General features: G+C 38.8%; 1 protein-coding gene across 1 annotated transcript in view; it reads left to right on the forward strand.

The window, feature by feature from the left end:
* MAOB (monoamine oxidase B) overlaps positions 1 to 20,469 on the forward strand; it is a 121,920-nt gene that overhangs the window by 31,720 nt on the left and 69,731 nt on the right. The window contains exons 2-3 of the mRNA NM_177944.2: positions 14,372 to 14,466; positions 17,467 to 17,604. Of these exons, the coding sequence (NP_808813.2) occupies positions 14,372 to 14,466; positions 17,467 to 17,604 (233 nt within the window). The remainder of the gene's footprint in view (positions 1 to 14,371; positions 14,467 to 17,466; positions 17,605 to 20,469) is intronic.

Raw genomic sequence — 20,469 nt, forward strand, 5'->3', positions numbered from 1 at the left:
AAAGAGAGAGGAGGATAAAAAAGAGGACAAGACCAGAAGATGCTAAGAGGACAAATAATTTAAGGACCAAGACTGGACTGTGGGGTTTGCATTATGAAAATCACTGGCATACTTGACAAGAGTAGTCTAGGTGGAATGGTAAAGAAGAAAGTGATTGCAGTGAAATGGGGAAATAGAGGCAATGGCCAAAGATAACTCTCTGTAGTATTATGAAGAGATGCAGAGGGAAGGGGTTTTAGCTAAAGGAGATATTGGGCCACAGTTAGGTTTTTGGAAGATGGGAGATACCAGAGCAGGTTTGTTTGCTGATAACAGTGATCCAAGAGGGAGGGAGAAATTGATGTTGCAGGAGAGAAAGTATGTGATTAGAGGATCAAAGCCCTGGGGGGAATAGGATCCAAAGAGAGTCGCAAAGGTTGACTTCCTCAAAGAATCCACTTCATTTGAGTCATAGAAGGTAAAGCAGCACATATAGGCACAGGTGAAGGTATACAGTTGGATTTATTATGAAAAAATGAAAGAGTTATTTTATTTTCTCAATAAAAAATGAAACAGAGCCATTAGTTGAAGAGGGCTAGGGTCAGGGGGTTAGTGTCATGGAAGTTTAAGAAGAAAAGGTATGAAATAGCCATTTTGGACAGTGGGATGTGTGAAGATATCTGTCAAATAGGCTTCCCGAGTAGCTCAGCAGTAAAGAATCCACCTACCAATGCAGGAGATGCAGAGGAAGTGGGTTCAATCCCTGGGTCAGGAAGATCCCCTGGAGAAGGAAATGGCAACCTATTCCAGTATTTTTGCCTGGAGAATCCCATGGACAGAGGAGCCTGGCGGGCTACAGTCCATGGGGTCACAAAGAGTCAGACACGACTGAGTGACTAAACAACAATTTGTCAAATATAATGGCCTTAATTTTAGAAAAGAGATCGCAATATTCATTCCAAGGATTGCTAATCAAAAGATATTGCTTAGATTGCTCCAGGTCCATGATAAAAATGTTACCAACAGAAAAAATCGCTTTACCTCTTCCCTGCTGTGGTCGTTGGGCATTCATACAGTCTATGATGCAGTTTATCCATTTGTTTTGTATAGGTTAAAAATAAGGTGGCTTAAGATCCAGTCATTTTTTTGGTTGTTCTATCAACTCTGCCTGAAAGGGAAATCCCTGTTTTACAGACTGGAATTAGAAGGAGTTTGGAAGTTACTTCCTAAAGATTTCACAGGGCCTAAGGGGCAGAGTGGGATGGGAACCTCATTCTTCCAATTTCAAGGCCAAATACTTCCTAAGATGCTGGATTCATTCATCCGTCTGTTATTTACTGAGTATACACCATGCAACAGGCAATGTGCTGAGAGCCTTATATATTTGGCCTCAATTTCTTTTTACAACTACTTGACAAGGTAGGGAGTAAATAAGGGGGTGACAGACGATGAGATGGTTGGATGGTATCACTGACTCAGTGAACATGAGTTTGAGCAAGCTCCGGGAGAGAAGGACCTGGTGTGCTGCAGTCCGTGGTGTCACAAAGAGTCAGATACAACTGAGCGACTAAACAACAACAACAAATACTTCCACTCCTTTACAGATCAGGGACTTGAGGTTTAAAGAAGGAGGATACATTTATTTAATCACCTAACTCATGGTAGACCATGAATATGAGAGGGGTTGAATTTTTTAGAAAGAAGAACATTTCCTTTTTGAAGTGATACAAAGGCAATTTCACACAAGGAATTAATGAAGACAAATGGATTGGTAAATGTTGGGGCCCACTGCTCAGCATGAAATCTAGATATTCTGGCTAAAAGCACCCAAATTTGTTTCTGATTTGGGATTAACTGAGTAGATGTCCTAAGGTGGATAAGGAAACTAGATCCCAACTACAGATACCCCTGAAATAATTTGCTCAGACAGCAGCAGCTATTGTTTTCCTGTACATTTTGGCACTAGTTTTCATTCTTGTTGGCAGGTCCTCTTTTGATATTAGCCTGACAACTGAGTCGAGGGCCTCTCACTGAGATTTAACAATTTTTTTTTTTTTTTACTTTTTTTTTTAGGTATAATCTTCCTTAGAAAGAATTGAACCTAACGAACACATAAGTAATTTCATCCGAGTTCCATTTGAGGCCTTGTCTTCACAGACGTTGTCAGCTCATTTTGGCTTTCTGAAAGCCTTTTATCAAACCACAGGCTGAGTTTTGAACAGACATGGAGTGCTTTCAACCTATCTCTGAACTGTTGATATGAAATAACAGGAAAATCCTCTATCCAAAAGTAAATTGAGTGAGAAGTTTAAAATTATAGAGCTCTCAAAATAGTCTTGGGGATTTAGATGCAAATTTTGCCTCAGCCCCAAATGGCCTCCTCATTCTTATTGTAGGTGATCTAAAAGGGGGTAACGTATTCATTGTTATGAAAACCTCAACTCTGGGCTCCTAACCCACCTTGGGGTGGGGGGCTGGTTAGGGCAAATTGTCTACAGCCTGAGCCAAATTTTGGGGGGTGAGATGAAACTAAGTGAAATATTTCCAGTATAACAAAGGTCTGGAAACACTAAATAGTGTGGGATATGGAAAGAATCATGGGGAGGGGGGTGGGTGTGGTAGGATTTCAATATTGCTGGAGTATAAGGTGCCAGGTGGGGAACCGAAGGACAAAGATAGAAGAGTTGGCAGGGACAAAGTCATGCTGGATCTTTAGGGCATTAAGGGTAAGATGGGAGAAGGGACCAGGAAAATTAAAAGATGAATTCCAGGTTTCATTCCATGGGCTCTTGGGCAAATGACTGGGCCCAAGTTATGAGTCAGAAAAAAACCTGGGGAAAAGAAAAAAGAAAGAAAAAAACCTGGGAAAATGGATAAGAGTTGCTCATTCACCAGTTTCAGGTTTGTCAGTTATCCCTACATTGTAAATATGCTGAAAACTAGGGATTTCCTTATTGGTTTGATGAACAACCCTCCTTTGTAGTTGGAAGGACTGCCATATTTGAAGCCATGTGAGCAGCTAATGCATCAGTAAAAACCCAATAAAATGGTGTCCTTTGCTGAAGTCATGTCACTATTAATGAGTTGAGGCCCAGATAGTAGTTTAGAGCAGAGGTTCTAAACTGGTAGCCCATGGGCCTTCCTACTGTACTTCGTGTCTTGAAAGAGGAAGAAAGAGGGAAACTTCTAGTTTCATTCTTGGTAGGACACTTTTTCCTTCTCGTTTCACTATTTTCCACTTGGTGGAACTAAATACACTTTTCAGCCTCTCCAGGAAGCTCCCTTTCCAAATACATTACAGTCATCTTCTTCCCACTGCCTGGTGCCTCTCTTGTTGGGCGTTGTTCTCGTCTAGAAGCAAATCATGCTTGGTGATCAACTCCTTGACTACGTGCAGCTTAAGGACATGGTGTGGTTGAGAATGTTTGACATGTAGGGGGAAAGAGAGGAGGACTCTTTCTGAGAGGGATTTCTGTGACCAACCTACCACCAGTTGTAGCCACATTGACCAAATGGACCAGTTGCTTTAGGATAGTATTTCCCAAAATATATAAGGAGACATTTCTGCCTTTGAGAAAGTCATTTTCACCCCCTGTTGCCCAATAGGTTATAGAGACTAAGAAATGATATAAATAGTACATACAGCACCTGGGGCTTCCCAGGTAGCTCAGTAGTTAAAGAATTCGCCTGCAATGCAGGAGATGCAGGAGACATGGGTTTGATCCCTGGGTGGGGAAGATCCCCTGAAGGAGGGCATGGTAACCCACTCCAGTATTCTTGCCTAGAGAATTCCATGGACAGAGGAGCCTGGTGGGCTACAGTCCATAAGGTCGCCAACAGTTGACATGACTGGAGCGACTAAGCATGCACACAAGCATGCATATATAGTATCTGCTGATGCAGGTATGCATGTTAGTCACTGAGTCATGTCCATCTCTTTACGACCCCATGACCTGTAGCCTGGCAAGCTCCTCTGTCCATGGAATTCTCCAGGCAAGAAGAAGGAAATGGATAGCCATTCCCTTCTCCAGGGGATCTTCCTGACCCAGGGATGGAACCTGAGTCTCCTGAATTGCAGGCAAATTCTTTACTGTCTGAGCCACCTGGGAAACCCTGATGGAGACATACAGTACATTAATTAAAGACTCTCAAAGTCCATCTGGATGGAAACCAGTTTAACTTGTGTGTGTGTGTTTATTTTATTTTACAGCAGCTTGGTAACATATTACTAACAGCCATTGTTGATACAGAAAATGTCAGCAAACATTTGAACATTTGTACTTAAACAGTGCTTCACTCATCTTTAAGTTGGGCAAATCTTAAGTATTCTGCAATTAAAGATATACATATATGTGTGTGTGTGTGTGTGTGTGTGTGTGTGTGTGTGTATAGTCTAAGAAAACCCACCTATTTCACACTTCAAATAATCATCCTCATAATTTTGACTTTATAGCCAATTTTAGCAAATAGAGATACAATTGACATGTACCATTCATTATATCAGTTTCGGGTACACCATATAAAGTTTCAATATTTGTATATACTATGAAATGATCACCACAATATGTCTAGTTAATATCCATCACCACATAGGTGATGTGTGTGGATTTGTATGGAGAAGGAAATGGGAACTCACTCCAGTATTCTTGCCTGGAAAATCCCATGGATGGAGGAGCCTGGTGGGCTACAGTTCATGGGGTTGCAAAGAATCAGACATGACTGAGCGACTTCACTTTCACCACACAGGTACAAATGTTTTTCTTGTGATGAGGGCTCTGAAGATCTACTTTCTTAGCAATTTTCATATGTATAATGTAGTATTATTAATTATAGTCACCATACTATACATCACATCACGATGACTTAGTTTATAACTGGAAGTTTGTTCCTTTTGACCACTTGATTTAATGTTTTTTTCCCCCAAGATCTTTTTTATTGAGAAAATTTTCAAGGAATTATATAGTCAACACTCATATACCTACCAACTAAATTCTGTGGTTAACTTTTTTGCTGTATTTGCCTTATTCCATATTATCTATCTAGCTGTCCTGCTCTTGATCCATCAATCCTTCTTATTTTGTGATGCATTGAAGAGGAAATGACAGCATCAGAACCTTTTACCTCTAATTACCTTAGCATGCCTATCCTCAACCAGCTTTGTTTGAATCTGCATTTCCTGGTTCCAGCAGAGCACAAAAATCACATGTGTTTTATTAACACCTCTGGAGGTCACTCAAATTTCATTCTCCACAGGGCAGGCTTTGGGATAATGCTTTAGTGTTGTAAAGACACCACCTATATCATGAAATCTTGGATTACTTAAAATTGTTGTCTTGTCATATGTAGACTAATCACAGAATGGAAAGGGGGTTGATCTAACCACTTCATTTTATAGATGGGGAAAATGAGGGCCAGACAGGTGAGGACTCATGCTTTTCTACAGAATGCCTTGTCCTTGAATGAGGCTGTTTTCCCTTCACTCTAGTCCTTGCACACCGCTGACTGCCTTGGTCTCTGGCTCACAAGAGTGTTTCTGGGGCAAAGTAAAACTCCTGGGCCAGGCTCCAAACTAGGCTCCCAAGTGACTGCCTTGTAACTTCATTTCTTCCAGTTACTTGTTAATCTCATCCAGATTTCCTTTCCTTAACAATACCCACATTTTATTCTGTTCTGGAATTCCAAGTTGATCATCTCAGTTTTGGTGAATGGAGCTGTTTAAATGAGAAGTGTTCAAAGTATTCTACAGCAGACTTCTGACCCTTTTCTGGGCATTTGTAACACCCAGCTCTTTCAGAGACTAGGGTGTAGAGAGTGGGTGAGCCGAAGTGGGAATGATATCTCTGCAATTTTATGTTCTACCTTAAGAATGTTCATGATTCTAAAAACCATGTTGGTAAAAAAAAATTTTTTTAATCATGTTGGTAATCCATAGGAGGGCTGCTATCATGGCAATGAGTTATTTTACCCTTAAATCATAGTCAGGGAAATTATGGTGGTATCATATGATTATTTTTGATACTTCAAAAACAGTATTGCTAAAGGAGTATGTTTATTTATTTATATATATTCCATTGAATTTCCAAAAGGATTCAAGGCAGGTGAATTAAATGATTGTAGTTTTCTGTGCCAATTTAAAAAATGAAGACTATAACACCCATATTTGGGAAAGACCAAGCTGGAATTTCTGGGTTTGCCTCCTTTTTTCTTGGGAGATCATACTGAGGTAAGACAAGAACAAGTTTTGTCCACCACGATTGTAAAACACAAAAGATAACCCCACTCCTTTCAGACAACAAAGAAAGACAAGAGCTTGCCTATGAAACAAGACTCATGATGATGGCTGACATTTTAAGAAAATGCAATAATTTACATATAAAGCATGATAAAATGATTTGTATGGTTTTAGACGTATTCTTGGAGAAGGCAATGGCACCCCACTCCAGTACTCTTGCCTGGAAAATCCCATGGATGGAGGAGCCTGGTAGGCTGCAGTCCATGGGGTCGCTAAGAGTCGGACACGACTGAGCGACTTCACTTTCACGAATTGGATAAGGAAATGGCAACCCACTCCAGTGTTCTTGCCTGGAGAATCCCAGGGATGGGGGAGCCTGGTGGGCTGCTGTCTATGGGGTCGCACAGAGTCAGACATGACTGAAGCGACTTAGCAGCAGACGTATTCTGAAAGGCCTTGGAAGGCAGTCTTATTGTAGTATTTCAGAAGCAGCACATCTGGAGAAAGGTTTCTATGGCAACTCATGAAAGTTTGATTTTTTTTTTTCTCTCCTTTTCAAGAGCATAAATCATCCTACAGCCTAAGGCTTCAGTAAAGGTCTCCTGTATTTTAGCAGCTATTGCCATTTGTTTTGGGGGTTGTATATTTTGACTGTCTAAGAGAAAACAGAGCAAAGGGCTTCCAAGAAGGCTTGGAGTCTTACATTTTTCGTATTTGGGAGCAAGATGTCAATAATCTTATTCTAGACTTAGTTTCTCTGTGATCAAAAGGATGGTGCACACTGGTATGTTTGGTTTATAGCATGTGTTATTTCAGTTTTCAAGAAAGTTGTGGGACTTCCCTGGTGGTCCAGTGGTAAAGACTTGGCAGTCCCAATCCAGGGGCACGGGTTCAATCCCCAGTCAGGGATCTAAGATCCCCCAAGTGCCATGTGGCACTGCTTTAAAAAAAAGAAAGAAAGTTGTGATCAGTGTGTTCTCAGGAAAGAGGAGTCAGTCTAGACTTAAGAAGGAGGAACTGTTTGGCCAAAGCATCTCCTAATCAGTAGTTTAGTGGAGGTGTCCTACTGTCTTCACGTCTGCCTGTGAATGACATGGTCCTGGGGTTTTGCACACTGATATGCTTAAGGTGATTTTTTATCAATATATCCTTTCCAAGAAAGTCAATAAAGAAATATGATATATGGCAAAACCAATACAATATTGTAAAGTTAAAGAATAAAAGAAAAGAAAAAAACAAGATATTCAAAAATTAAAAAAAAAAAAAAACTCAGAACAGTTTGAGAAATTGTTTTAAACAACTTTGGCCTTTGTATATTATAGGATGTCACATGACTAATGAAAAACACCCAAGACACAGAAACAGAGCTAGACTATAGACCGAGCTCTGCCATCACTAATTGTATCATAGTGAGCAAGCCCTTGAGAATGTCTTTGAGCCTCCATTTTCTAATCTGAAAAATAAGATAAACAACACGAGCCTCAAGGCTTATTGTTAAGAACTGAATGTGTGTGAGTATTGGAAACTATAGTGTTGTAGCAATGTAAGGTAGTTATTATAATTGATGGGCTGGCTTTCTTTCCAGCTCTTTTTCTTTGTTAAAGTCCCTTTACCATTTCTGGTGTGACAAGAAGAAATCAGTTTCAATGTGCATCAATATTTTAGTTTTCTTATACTATGTTAAATATGATTATATAGACACCACTGCAGCCAGTTGTTTATTTCTTGACTAAGTAATTAAATATCATCTTTGCTGAAGGCTATTAAATGAATCCAGGCAAGTGCCAACTGTGTACTCACATTGAGGACACAAAGACTAGGTAATTAAATTCTTATCATTCAGGAAATAAGTTCTCTGAGTTTTGAGGCCACAGCATGAGCTATTCAGACTGATGCAGTGAAAGAGGGGGGATGCAATCCAGCTCACACACTGCTAGCCAAGCATCAATGTGAGCTGTATTCACCTGAAGAAAGGATGCTTTTTTGAAACTTACCTGCCACGAGTGTAATTTCTTCTTTCTTCCTATAATTTACACAAAGGCATGGAATGTGCTAGCAGTGGCCCTGGTATTTATGTGGTTCGTGATGTTCTGCAGAAGGCTTTCAGTGTTTCATCATTTAGTGTGAGGAAGACTGCTTTCCGTGTTTGTTTTCTGGAGTTACATTGCCTAGATTTGAATACTGGCTCTGCTGGTCGCCAGCTGTGTGACCTTGGGTACATTACTTGACCTCTCTGTGCTTTGCTTTTTACATCTGCAAACTTCATAGAGTTGTTAGGAGAATAAATAAATTCTTATATGTAAAACATTTGGAATTGAAACTGGCATGTAGTCAGTGCTCAAAATATTCCCGTCTTTTGGGAACTAAACCAATAAACTACTCATTAAGAAATACTTTGACCAAACAGTTCCTCCTCTTTAAGTCCAGACTGACTCCTCTTTCCTGAGAACACATTGATCACAACTTTCATTCTTCTTTTCTTTTTTTGGCAGTGCTGCAGGACATGTGTGATCTTAGTTCCCTAACCAAGGATTGAACCTGTGTCCACCTGCCCCTCTACTCTGTGTTGAAGAGTTCAGCAATTAACGTTTGAATTGTACCTATAAATGCCACTTTCCTTTAATTGATTTAGTCTCACATTGGTGATATTTTTTCTTCTTACCCCAGCCTCTTTTGTGTGTGTGTATGTGTTAAATAACTGAAAAGGCATTCTTTGTAGAGACATCAAAGAATTCCAGTTCTTTGATTAGAAGGTCAGTTGGTTGTTTCTAGAATTTTCTCATAAAACCATTGCTTTGTCCGAAGCGACAGAGGTGATGAGGGCTATTTGCATGTTTTTGGCTTTTTTCCTTCCTAAGAGCGTGCTTATAAGGTTTACTAGGGTTATAAGTTTAGAGATGCTTTGAGGTACCATGAATTTTTTTTTCTCAGTTTTGGTCAACATGATACTTTTTTGGTAACTTTAAACTGAGAAAAAGTCCTTTGTAACATGGAAGTACTGATATTTGATAATATTTTCAGAACAATTAGCCTTGCATTTCATAATGCCGAAAAATTCTGTTAAATATCAGCTTTTGATAGGAAGGACATAAGACAGACTGACAAAGCGAAGAGTGAGGCAGAGGGCGATTTTGATTTTTATCTTCCTTCCAAATCCCAACTCCTTCACTGTTCTTAAGACTCTTAGAAGAGGCCCTTTTGTTACTTGCACTGTGTACTTTTCAGTCTCCTACAGTCTCTAACTCTTAAGCCCTTTTCCGTGGCACAAAACAGGAAGCATAGAATGTTAATAATGCTGCAAACCACTGATTTCTAGGTATTTAAAATAATTTGGGCATCTAATACAGATTGAAATATCCAAATAATTGAGATAGTCATCACTTTGAGGAAACATTTTCCAAGTGAGCTACGTGGAAAGGGAGATGAAATATTTTGATCATTTCATGGCATTAGGCTTTCATCCACCATTTAGTCAGCTATGCCATACTATGCTTATTCATCCAAAGAAGACTCCCTGAGGCAAAATACCATAGATCCCGCACCATTTAGAACTAACAAGTGAGATGATCTTATCAGGGACCTGTCTAGGACACATAGGGGCTACTTCTGAAAGTGCCAAATAATCATTTGTTTGTGAAATATTCATTGATCCTGCATATTAAACTCAAGTTTTTATTAGCTTTTTAAAAGTAGGCAGCGATTATGTACTTGTTTCTAAACTGGTTGCCTAAAGAGTCTGCCACAATGTGGAAGACCCGGGTTCGATCCCTGGAGAAGGAAATGGCAACCCACTCCAGTATTCTTGCCTGGAAAATCCCATGGATGGAGGAGCCTGGCAGGCTGCGTGCAGTCCATGGGGTCACAAAGAGTCAGACACAACTGAGAGACTTTACTTTCACTTTCAAACTGATGGCAAAAATTAAATCTCTGTTTAAAAGAAAAACCAATATTTTAAGATTCTTCTGTTTAGATGGACAGCAGAATGTTTTAAAGACATTGCATCAATCTGTGTATAGAGTTACTGCATTTTTAACTTTTGCTTTTTGGTCCAAGGGCGGTGGCTAAGAAGTCCAGTTTGGGGCTGAACCCTCACCATTTACTAATTGTATAGTCTATGGCAAGTCAGTGAATGTCTCTTAACCTCCATTTTTGTTTTCTTTTTAAAATGAGGATAATAATACCTGTCAGTACTGTGGTGAAAATCAAAAGGTTTTTTTTTTATGTGAAATGCTACTTCTTCACACAGAGCAAAGTAACGCTCAGTGCTTTATGGTGGCGTTTGTTATTATCATGGATATTTTCTTTTTCCTTTTTTTAGCTGTTACTGCATTGTATCAGGAAATGATTGCCTAAGGGTTTCAACAGCACTGATTACATTGTTTAGTGTTTCTACTTTATATTATTTTTCACAATAGTATTACATTTTAAAATTCTCAGACTTCCAAGAGAATACACCATCTCTCCTATTTTTGTTTTATGGCAAAATGTGTCAAAAGTTCCAAATTACTGACATAAACATGAACCCTTGGGAAACAACCCTGTTGTCAGCCCGGGGGCTCTGGGTCCTCAGTTGTTTGCTTATCTTTTGATTAATTCAACCATTAATCCTTTTGCCAGTCATCAGCGAGGAATCCCTTGAGAGCTCAGTTGCTCAGTTGTGTAACACTGAACACCATGGACTGGACTGTAGCCCACCAGGCTCCTCTGTCCATGGGATTTTCCAGGCGAGAATACTGGAGTGGGTTGCCATTTCCTCCTCCAGGGGATCTTCCCAAGCCAGGGATTGAACCCACATCTCCTTGTCTCCTATATTAGCAGGCGAATTCTTTACCACTGAGCCACTGGGGAAGCCCCTCCCTTGAGAGCTACATGTAAACAATCTTTTTAAATTTTCTTTATTAAAAAATTTTTTATTGAAGCATATAATTGGTTTACAATGTTTGGGTTAATTTCTGCTGTATAGCATAGTGATTCTGTTATATATATCTATATATATACACATACATACATTCTTTTTTAAGTGTTTTTTCCATTGTGGTTTATCAGAGGATATTTAAGATAGTTCTCTGTGCTGTACAGTAAGACCTTGTTGTTTCTACATCTTGACAATCTTAATAACCTCCGGACCAGACTCCAACTCCTCAATTTCTTTGGTAACGTAAAACTCCCTCTTCCTAAAATGCAGAGGATGAGATGGTTGGATGGCATCACCAACTCAATGGACATGAGTTTGAGCAAACTCCAGGGGATAGTGAAGGACAAGGAAGCTTGGTATGCTGCAGTCCATGGGGTTGCAAAGAGTCAGACACAATTTAGCGACTGAACAGAAACAAACTGCAGGGACTTTCTTAAGCCATTGTTATTTGGGTCAGTTATTTTTCAAATCAGTCTTTGTCAGTTGATGTCCAACAAGCATTTTGAATATCACCCCGCATGAGCATGAGTGAGACAAATTGTGAGGTATTTCCCACAATATATTTTTGTATTGCTCTATTTAAAGATACTTTTGTAATTTCTATTTATGCCTTTTTAAGGCACATGAACCTAGAGAACTCTAGTCAATGATTTGATAAGACCCCGGATTGTTCTAGTAAATGTTCCAGTATAGCATCAGGTACTTACTTAGTAGTATCTTTTGTGGAATGTAAAATACTAGTGTATTTGAGTGATGTTGTGTTTCATTCTGAGCCCCTTTTTAAGCCTCAACATGCTTAGCAAGTCTATCTGAATTCCTTGATAACTGCTGTTACTATGGCTGCATGTTATTTCATCTTTCATTTGTTGAACTGATGCTTGATAAGAGAGATGGCATTGAATCGTGGGTAATTTTGACTCAATAGAAAGGTTTTCTTTTTTTTTTTTTTTTCTTATGGAGGTAAAATTGGGAAACTGTAGTTAAAAATCCAAGCCTTGTATTTCTAAATTAGGGTTGTGCAATGCTTGTGCACACTGTGTGTGTGTGGGGGGGTGGACTTTGGCACCATCACCCCACCACCTGCTGGATGTTCTGGCCTTGGCCCCAAGGACAGTTATCAGAAGGTGGATTAACTCAAATAATGAAATGTCACATCAGCCTCTTTAAAAAAAAAATGGTTTTCTTCTTTTAGGACAGCTCACAGAGGGTGAATGGAGCCTCATGTTTTCATTATGGTTTCCATGGTAGACTCATATCTTGTGTTCCACGGATTCTTATCAAACTGCAAGATACAAGTGTGCTTTCAAAACATGGTGACCCAAACAAAGTGAAAAACACTTTTGAAATGTAATTTCTCCCTGAAGCAAAAATTGAGAGATGCAATCTATGAAAAGGATGGCTCTAAGGCCCCATGGAAACCAGTGCTCATAGTGCTTATAGAAGCAGACACTGGAGTGAAACTGCCTGGCTTTGCTGCTGGCTCATTATGTGATCTTGGACACCTCTTTGTGCTTCAGTTTCCTCAGCCATAAAATGGGAATATCAATAGTACTTTTTTAAAAATTGGATTGCTGTGAAAATTCATTGAATTGATACATTAAAACACTCAGAATAGCATCTGAAATATTGTGCGCACTACAGGAATATGAGCTATTTTTGTAGGAATTTTTTTTTTCCACACTCGTGCTTGTGCTCAGTTGTTTAGTCATGTCTGACTCTTTGCGACCCCATGGACTGTAGCCCGCCAGGCTCCTCTATCCATGGAATTTTCCAGTCAAGAATACTGGAGTGGGTTGCCATTTCCTCTTCCAGGGGATCTTCCCGACCCAGGGATTGAACCTGTGTCTCCTGCACTGGCAGATGGATTCTTTACCACTGAGCCACCGGGGAAGCCCTTTTTCACACTGCTACTGCTGCTAAGTCGCTTCAGTCGTGTCCAACTCTGTGAAACCCCATAGACGGCAGCCTACCAGGCTCCCCCATCCCTGGGATTCTCCAGGCAAGAACACTGGAGTGGGTTGCCATTTCCTCCTCCAATGCATGAAAGTGAAAAGTGAAAGTGAAGTCGCTCAGTCGTGTCTGACTCTTAGCAAACCCATGGACTGCAGCCTTCCAGGCTCCTCCATCCATGGGATTTTCCAGGCAAGAGTACTGGAGTGGGGTGCCATTGCCTTCTCTGCTTTTTCGCACTAGTGGGATCTAAAAGTTCCAGAACTATTATTTTTAAAAGACAAGGTAGAAATTGTTTTATTTCTCTGTAAGGCACAGAATCTTGGCATTTCCTTGATTTTGTTTGATTTCATAAAGCAAATGAGTAAGGTATTTGGAACTGAGTAAATTCAATTCATTGTGGTAAGAACACCAGTTATATTGTCTGAAAAACTCTTACTAAACTCTGTAAGTTAAAGATGTAGAATTTTAAGATTTGTGAGATCAAAAACTACATTCAGGATGTATTTATACCAAAAATTACATATTTGAACTTTACACTAAGCTCTATCCCTTATCAAAACTCACTGAACTCATTGGTTAAAGTTTATTGTATGTAAATGTATCTCAGTAAGCTGTTTTGTTATGTTGAATTCATGATGTTGGAATTGTAGTAGGCATAAGTATTTTTGACTACATTAATAGATGAATAAATGAAAGGAGTCATTTTATTCTTCAGTGATGGATCCTACGGGGAATGAGGACAATTAAATGAGTTGCATTTTATGTCTTTGGTTTTGTAACTTTACATCAACTTCCAAAAGTTCAGTTTTAACAGTGAATTTTAGGTCCTTTCACATGCTTTGAAGAGTGACTCCCCTCTTTTCTCTTTCACCTAAATTTATTGGATTTTCATATTACCAATTGCTCCATTTGGTCCTGGGTTTGCTGGGGCTTATACACTTCTTTTTTGTGGGGCTTTGTGTTTTCTTTCATGTTGTCAGGCACATAATCACGTACTTTAGTCTTTAAAGATAAACATTTTGATAAAGTGACCAAAGAAGTTTTTTAGGGTTTGAGACTTTTACTAAAAATGAAACCTTTTTTTATTCTTTCAAGAAATAGCAGTTGGTTTTGCAGACTTGGAATCTGGGTCTCTAGTGAGAAACCCTAGACACCTGTAAGTTGGTTAAGTTGAACGTGATGATATGCTATGTGTATGAGCCAACATGGACTTTAATCATTGGCTGTTAGCATGGGGAGCTTATCTGGAGTTGAGTGTTTGGTTCTGATTTTTTTCTTGTATTTTCTACCAGGTATGGCAGCAGCCAAACTTCTACATGACTCTGGCTTGAATGTGATTGTTCTGGAAGCCCGGGACCGCGTGGGAGGCAGGACTTACACCCTTAGGGTAAGACAATAAGAATTGGCTGGAAAATTGTGACCCTGAAACTGAGTTTCCTTTTTTCTTTCTGAAAGTCTTGAACTTCACTTGACTCTTGACAAGAGAGTGAAAATTACTTCAAAACACTCCACGTCCTCTCAATTTGCTTTCTTTCCATGTCTTTCTTCTGTCCCTTTTCTCTTCTTACCTCATAACACTTGGCACTTTCCCCATAAATGATTGCACCAATAATTAGATTTTTGAAATACATTAGTGAGTAAAACAAAGATTCCCTGCCCTTGTGAAATATATACTCCCCCTTTTTTTTTAAGTGGGGGAGCAATAGTGACTCAGTAGGTAAAGAATCCGCCTGCCAATGCAAGAGACCCAAGTTCCATCCCTGGGTCGGGAAGGTCCCCTGGAGAAGGAAATGGCAACCCACTCCAGTATTCTTACCTGGAGAATCCCATGGACAGAGGAGCCTGGCGGGCTACAGTCCATGGGATTTCAGGAATTAGATGCAACTTAGTGACTAAACCATACCACCATACAATAAACAAACAAAAGCAGAAAAGGAGGACCTGCTCTGGTGTCCCTGACTATTAGGAATCCAGTTATGTTTGGACATGTTCAAACATAGGGAGTTTTTCTAGTCATTCTTGTTCAAAAGTTGGTCCTTAGTCATTGCAAATGGAGCTAATTCAAAACCATATGAAAGCCTTTCTACTGAACATAAGAGCAATTTCAAAGGTTTAAATTAGGACTCTAATGCTATCTTTCAAGTGTCTGGATTAACGAACCACAAAAGAAATGGTCATTTCCTGGATGGACTTAGAGTTTATCATACTAGGTAAAGAAAGTCACACAAAGACAATTATCATATGATATCATTTATATGTAGATGCTTTAAAAATGATACAGATGAACTTACAAAACAGAAACTGACTCACATAGAAAACAAATTTATGGTTACCAAAGTGAATAGAGGGGAAGGAAGTTTGGGATTAAAATTAGGAGTTTGAGATTAACAGATACACACTGCTGCTGCTGCTAAGTCGCTTTAGTCATGTCCAACTCTGTGTGACCCCATAGACGGCAGCCCACCAGGCTCCCCCGTCCCTTGGAGTCTCCAGGCAAGAACACTGGAGTGGGTTGCCATTTCCTTCCCCAGTGCATGAAAGTGAAAAGTGAAAGTGAAGTCGCTTAGTCGTGTCTGACCCTTAGCGGCCCCATGGACTGCAGCCTACCAGGCTCCTCCATCCATGGGATTTTCCAGGCAAGAGTACTGGAGTGGGGTGCCATTGCCTTCTCCACCCAGATACACACTATTATATATAAAATAGACAAACAAAGGCCTACTGTATAGCACAGGGAAGTATATCAAAATTTTCTAGTAACCTATAATGGAAAAGAATCTGAAAAAGAATATATATATACACACACACATAAAACTGAATCTTTTGACTGGTGTGAAATGGTACCTCATAGTGGTTTTGATTTGCATTTCTCTGATAATGAGTGATGTTGAGCATCTTTTCATGTGTTTGTTAGCCATCTGTATGTCTTCTTTGGAGAAATGTCTGTTTAGTTCTTTGGCCCGTTTTTTGATTGGGTCGTTTATTTTTCTGGAGTTGAGCTGTAGGAGTTGCTTGTATATTTTTGAGATTAGTTGTTTGTCGGTTGCTTCATTTGCTATTATTTTCTCCCATTCTGAAGGCTGTCTTTTCACCTTGCTAATAGTTTCCTTTGATGTGCAGAAGCTTTTAAGGTTAATTAGGTCCCATGCTGGAGAGGGTGTGGAGAAAAGGGAACCCTCTTACACTGTTGGTGGGAATGCAAACTAGTACAGCCACTATGGAGAACAGTGTGGAGATTCCTTAAAAAACTGGAAATAGAACTGCCTTATGATCCAGCAATCCCACTGCTGGGCATACACACTGAGGAAACCAGAAGGGAAAGAGACACGTGTACCCCAATGTTCATCGCAGCACTGTTTATAATAGCCAGTACATGGAAGCAACCTAGATGTCCATCAGCAGATGAATGGATAAGAAAGCAGTGGTACATATACACAATGGAGTATTACTCAGCCATTAAAAAGAATACATTTGAATCAGTTCTAATGAGGTGGATGAAACTGGAGCCTATTATACAGAGTGAAGTAAGCCAGAAGGAAAAACATAAATACAGTATACTAATGCATATATATGGAATTTAGAAAGATGGTAACAATAACCCAGTGTACGAGACAGCAAAAGAGACACTGATGTATAGAACAGTCTTATGGACTCTGTGGGAGAGGGAGAGGGTGGGAAGATTTGGGAGAATGGCATTGAAACATGTAAAATATCATGTAAGAAACGAGTTGCCAGTCCAGGTTCGATGCACGATACTGGATGCTTGGGGCTAGTGCACTGGGACGACCCAGAGGGATGGTATGGGGAGGGAGGAGGGAGGAGGGTTCAGGATGGGGAACACATGTATACCTGTGGTGGATTCATTCTGATATTTGGCAAAACTAATACAATTATGTAAAGTTTAAAAATAAAATAAAATTAGAAAAAAAAAAACTGAATCTTTTTGCTACACACCTGAAACATTGTGAATCAACTATACTTCAATAAAAAAAGTGGTCCTTTCCTTTCTTGCTTTTCCTCTAGCATTAGGTACCTCAAAATTAGCCAGAAATGCTAAGTAAAGAGAAATTTATTAATAATTCATAGTTTACAAATCTAAGCCAGTAAAACCCAGAGCACGTTGTGGTACATAGTGAGAATGATGGGGTTCAGAAATCTCTTGCTTATTTCAAGTCCGATCAGTTTTGTTTTAAAATTAGGAATGATTCAATAACCATTTAGTTGCATGAATGAGGTAGATAAAGAACAGAGTCCAGTTTTCTATAGGTACTCCTCAAGGTGTATCTAGAACCTGTGAAATGCCAATCTGCTTTTTTTAGGGCTGTCTTTTTTATCTTAAGAATAACATTTTCACAAATATTTATTTTTATTTCTTTCCATGGGAAAACAGAACCAAAAAGTTAAATATGTGGACCTTGGAGGATCTTATGTTGGGCCAACTCAGAATCATATCTTAAGATTATCCAAGGAGCTAGGATTAGAAACCTACAAGGTGAATGAAGTAGAGCGTCTGATTCACCATACAAAGGTAAGCCTGGAACAACCTTTGAAGGATTTGGAGATTATTCTGTCAGTATTTCCATATATTAGTACAAATTCCAGATCCTCCCCTCAGACAACCTCCTTTATCCTTGAATGATGCGTATGTATTTTATAACTATATTTCAACCATTCTAAGAATTTTCTTTACAGTTATCAAAGGCTAATTCTAAATCTATTTGGGAAGGTTATTGATGAAGTAGTATTAACCATTTGGTAACAAGATGAACAAAACCAATAGAGAAAAAACATTTGTGATTAATTAAATACCTCTATTAAAATAATTAGGGCTCTTTCATGTGATACAAAAACTTGTGAACAGTTTTACAAATGCTATCTTAGACATCATGTGATAGAGTATTTGCAATATGTCTAATGTAATTATTTTGAAATTTGGTTATTATGTCCTATATATAGGCTAAACTCACTTTCTTTTGGAGATTTACATAAACATAGGTCAAGTCCCAAATTTCATCTTCTGTGGGAAAGCTCCATTGATCTCCCTCAAATTTCTGTGAGTTTACTGTGTCTCGCATTCTCACGATCATTTGTGGTCCACGGTTCTTGCTTCCATGACACGTATGCTCATTCACATTCGTGGCCTGTGACTCTCTTCTTTCGTTTGCTCTATGTCAACCTGGGTTCGAATTCACCTCTTTGTCTTGACTTTCTTTGGACTACCCCGAGCATTTGTGTACAGTAGACTGGACTGAAGTTTTGAACAATGGGGGTGAGGGGTTCAATCACAGAAACTTAAAACTGAATATTGGACATTGTTATTCTAGGAAGCTCTTCAAACAGGGTGCCCTTGGTGATTTCTCACTGGCCACATTTTTCTGTGAATTCCAGTCTCCCACCATGTTTCTCCCTTTAGACTCTTCTCACAACTCCCTGATGCTTGTTTTCCCAGCATCTCTGTCTTGGTCCAAAATATCACTGATGTTCTCTGACAGAGATTTTTAATTTCAATCTTTCCTCTCTCTTCCTCACTTACCTCCTTAAAGGATTTGAGCAATATAGAGACAAGTTCCTCACTGGAAAAAATTGTACCCTTAGGAGACAGAAGAAACTATCAACAGTTAGTTTTGAATCACATAATAGTGTCGATGTGTTTATTATTTGTGGGTGATAATATTAAGAAGGACAAATAATAGACTATATGTTGTGAACTGTTTAATGAAACAGAAAATAAAAATTTATCTGATTTGGTATAATGTGGGTAACATTTATAAGAAATGTTTTGTTTGACCTTCAAATTTTGTTTTATGAGCCTTTTCACCTTGCTTCCATATGTGTCTAGTGGGAAAAGAGACATTTGAATTAGAAATGAAAATGAAGCATGGTAATAGCGTGATTTATTGAACATTCATCAGCAACTCTTTGTAAACATCGTTCATTGTGTTCCCGGCTTTTATATGTAGATCATCTTGACCGATTTCTTCTGTCTTCATGTCCTAACATTTAAGACTTGCAGAGACTGAATTCCCAGAACACTAGGATCTCTTTTAAATTTCTCTGGACAAAGGAGATGATGACTAGAAATTAAATTCATTTTTCTGTCTTTGTGAGGGCAGGGTTTCTTGGCAATCAGGGGCTATGTTCAGGACACTTTGTTTTTCTGGAAATCTTTCCGCCGACACTGTGTTCCTTGTTTGAAAGAGATTGCTCACAGTCATCAACTGTGGCAAGGATGTTATACTTGAATTTTTCAGAGTGATGACCAAATATGCTTCTTTCTTTAGCTATTTCATATAATCCACATGCAGCTAAGAAAATAATTAAGCACTATCTCTGATTTTATACAGAATACATATGCCAACATTGGTCTTCATGAAATTCAAATGAATGTTATTGCTTTCTAATTATTACAAAAGGAAAGCAGGTTTATTGTAAAAATATAAGAAGAAAACTTGGGTAGAGGAAAAACAATTACAAAACCCCTTCAATAATCTTATGTAGAGAAAATCACTCTAAAATATTCTTTTGGTACATAGATTTTCATGTTCCTGTATTGCTATTTTCTGACCTCTGCTGGAGGAAATAAGAAATATCAGTACACTTTAAAATATTGTATACATATGCATATGTGTATATGTTTGATATACTTACTCTTTAATTCTCATCCTGAGACAATTAAAGCACTAATGAATTTATGAAACAAAGATTTCAGTTTTCAGTCCACTGAAAACTGGTTGTATCCAGTGAAGTGTTACTTGATGATAAATAATAATAAAGATTTTAGAGCTAAAAAGTCCTCCCTAAACTAAAAATTTGTTCTCCACCATCATCACTTCCATGTCTTTGCTTATATGTCGTTTTTCTTCTTTTGAATCTGTAAAAAGCATCTGAGATGCTTCCATCCATTTCTGGAATTATTGACCAGAGCTCTGACATCTGATCTCCTACTACATGACAAAGAATGTAGTTCAGAAATTTGTTTCCTCTGTAATGGTAGGAAGTACTTTGGCCATTTGGACATTACCTATTTCAACAACTACTGTTCCCAAATGCAAACAATTATTCATGCAAATATCTAGTATATTTGTGCCTTGTTTCTTCAGTGGACCTGCACTCTATTTCTCAACCCAAAGCCTGAGAATGTCAAGAGTATCAAGTGTGTTACTTCTCATATTGTCAGATCCTGCTATTCAAATCAGCCTGCTCAAGGACTCTGTTTTTTCAGTTTCTTACATGATTGTTAACGTAAGACAGAGTTTTACATGCAGTCTTAATAACATTAAGCTAAAGAATTTGAAGTTGGTTGTTGGAATTGAAACTGGTGAAATGGATGGAGCTACTCACAAAGAGGGGTGAGGGGCCCTAGCAGCCCGTGATAGGCTAGCTATTCAAAGGA

Source organism: Bos taurus, chromosome X, assembly GCF_002263795.3.
Source record: "Bos taurus isolate L1 Dominette 01449 registration number 42190680 breed Hereford chromosome X, ARS-UCD2.0, whole genome shotgun sequence".
Lineage (NCBI taxonomy): Eukaryota > Metazoa > Chordata > Mammalia > Artiodactyla > Bovidae > Bos > Bos taurus.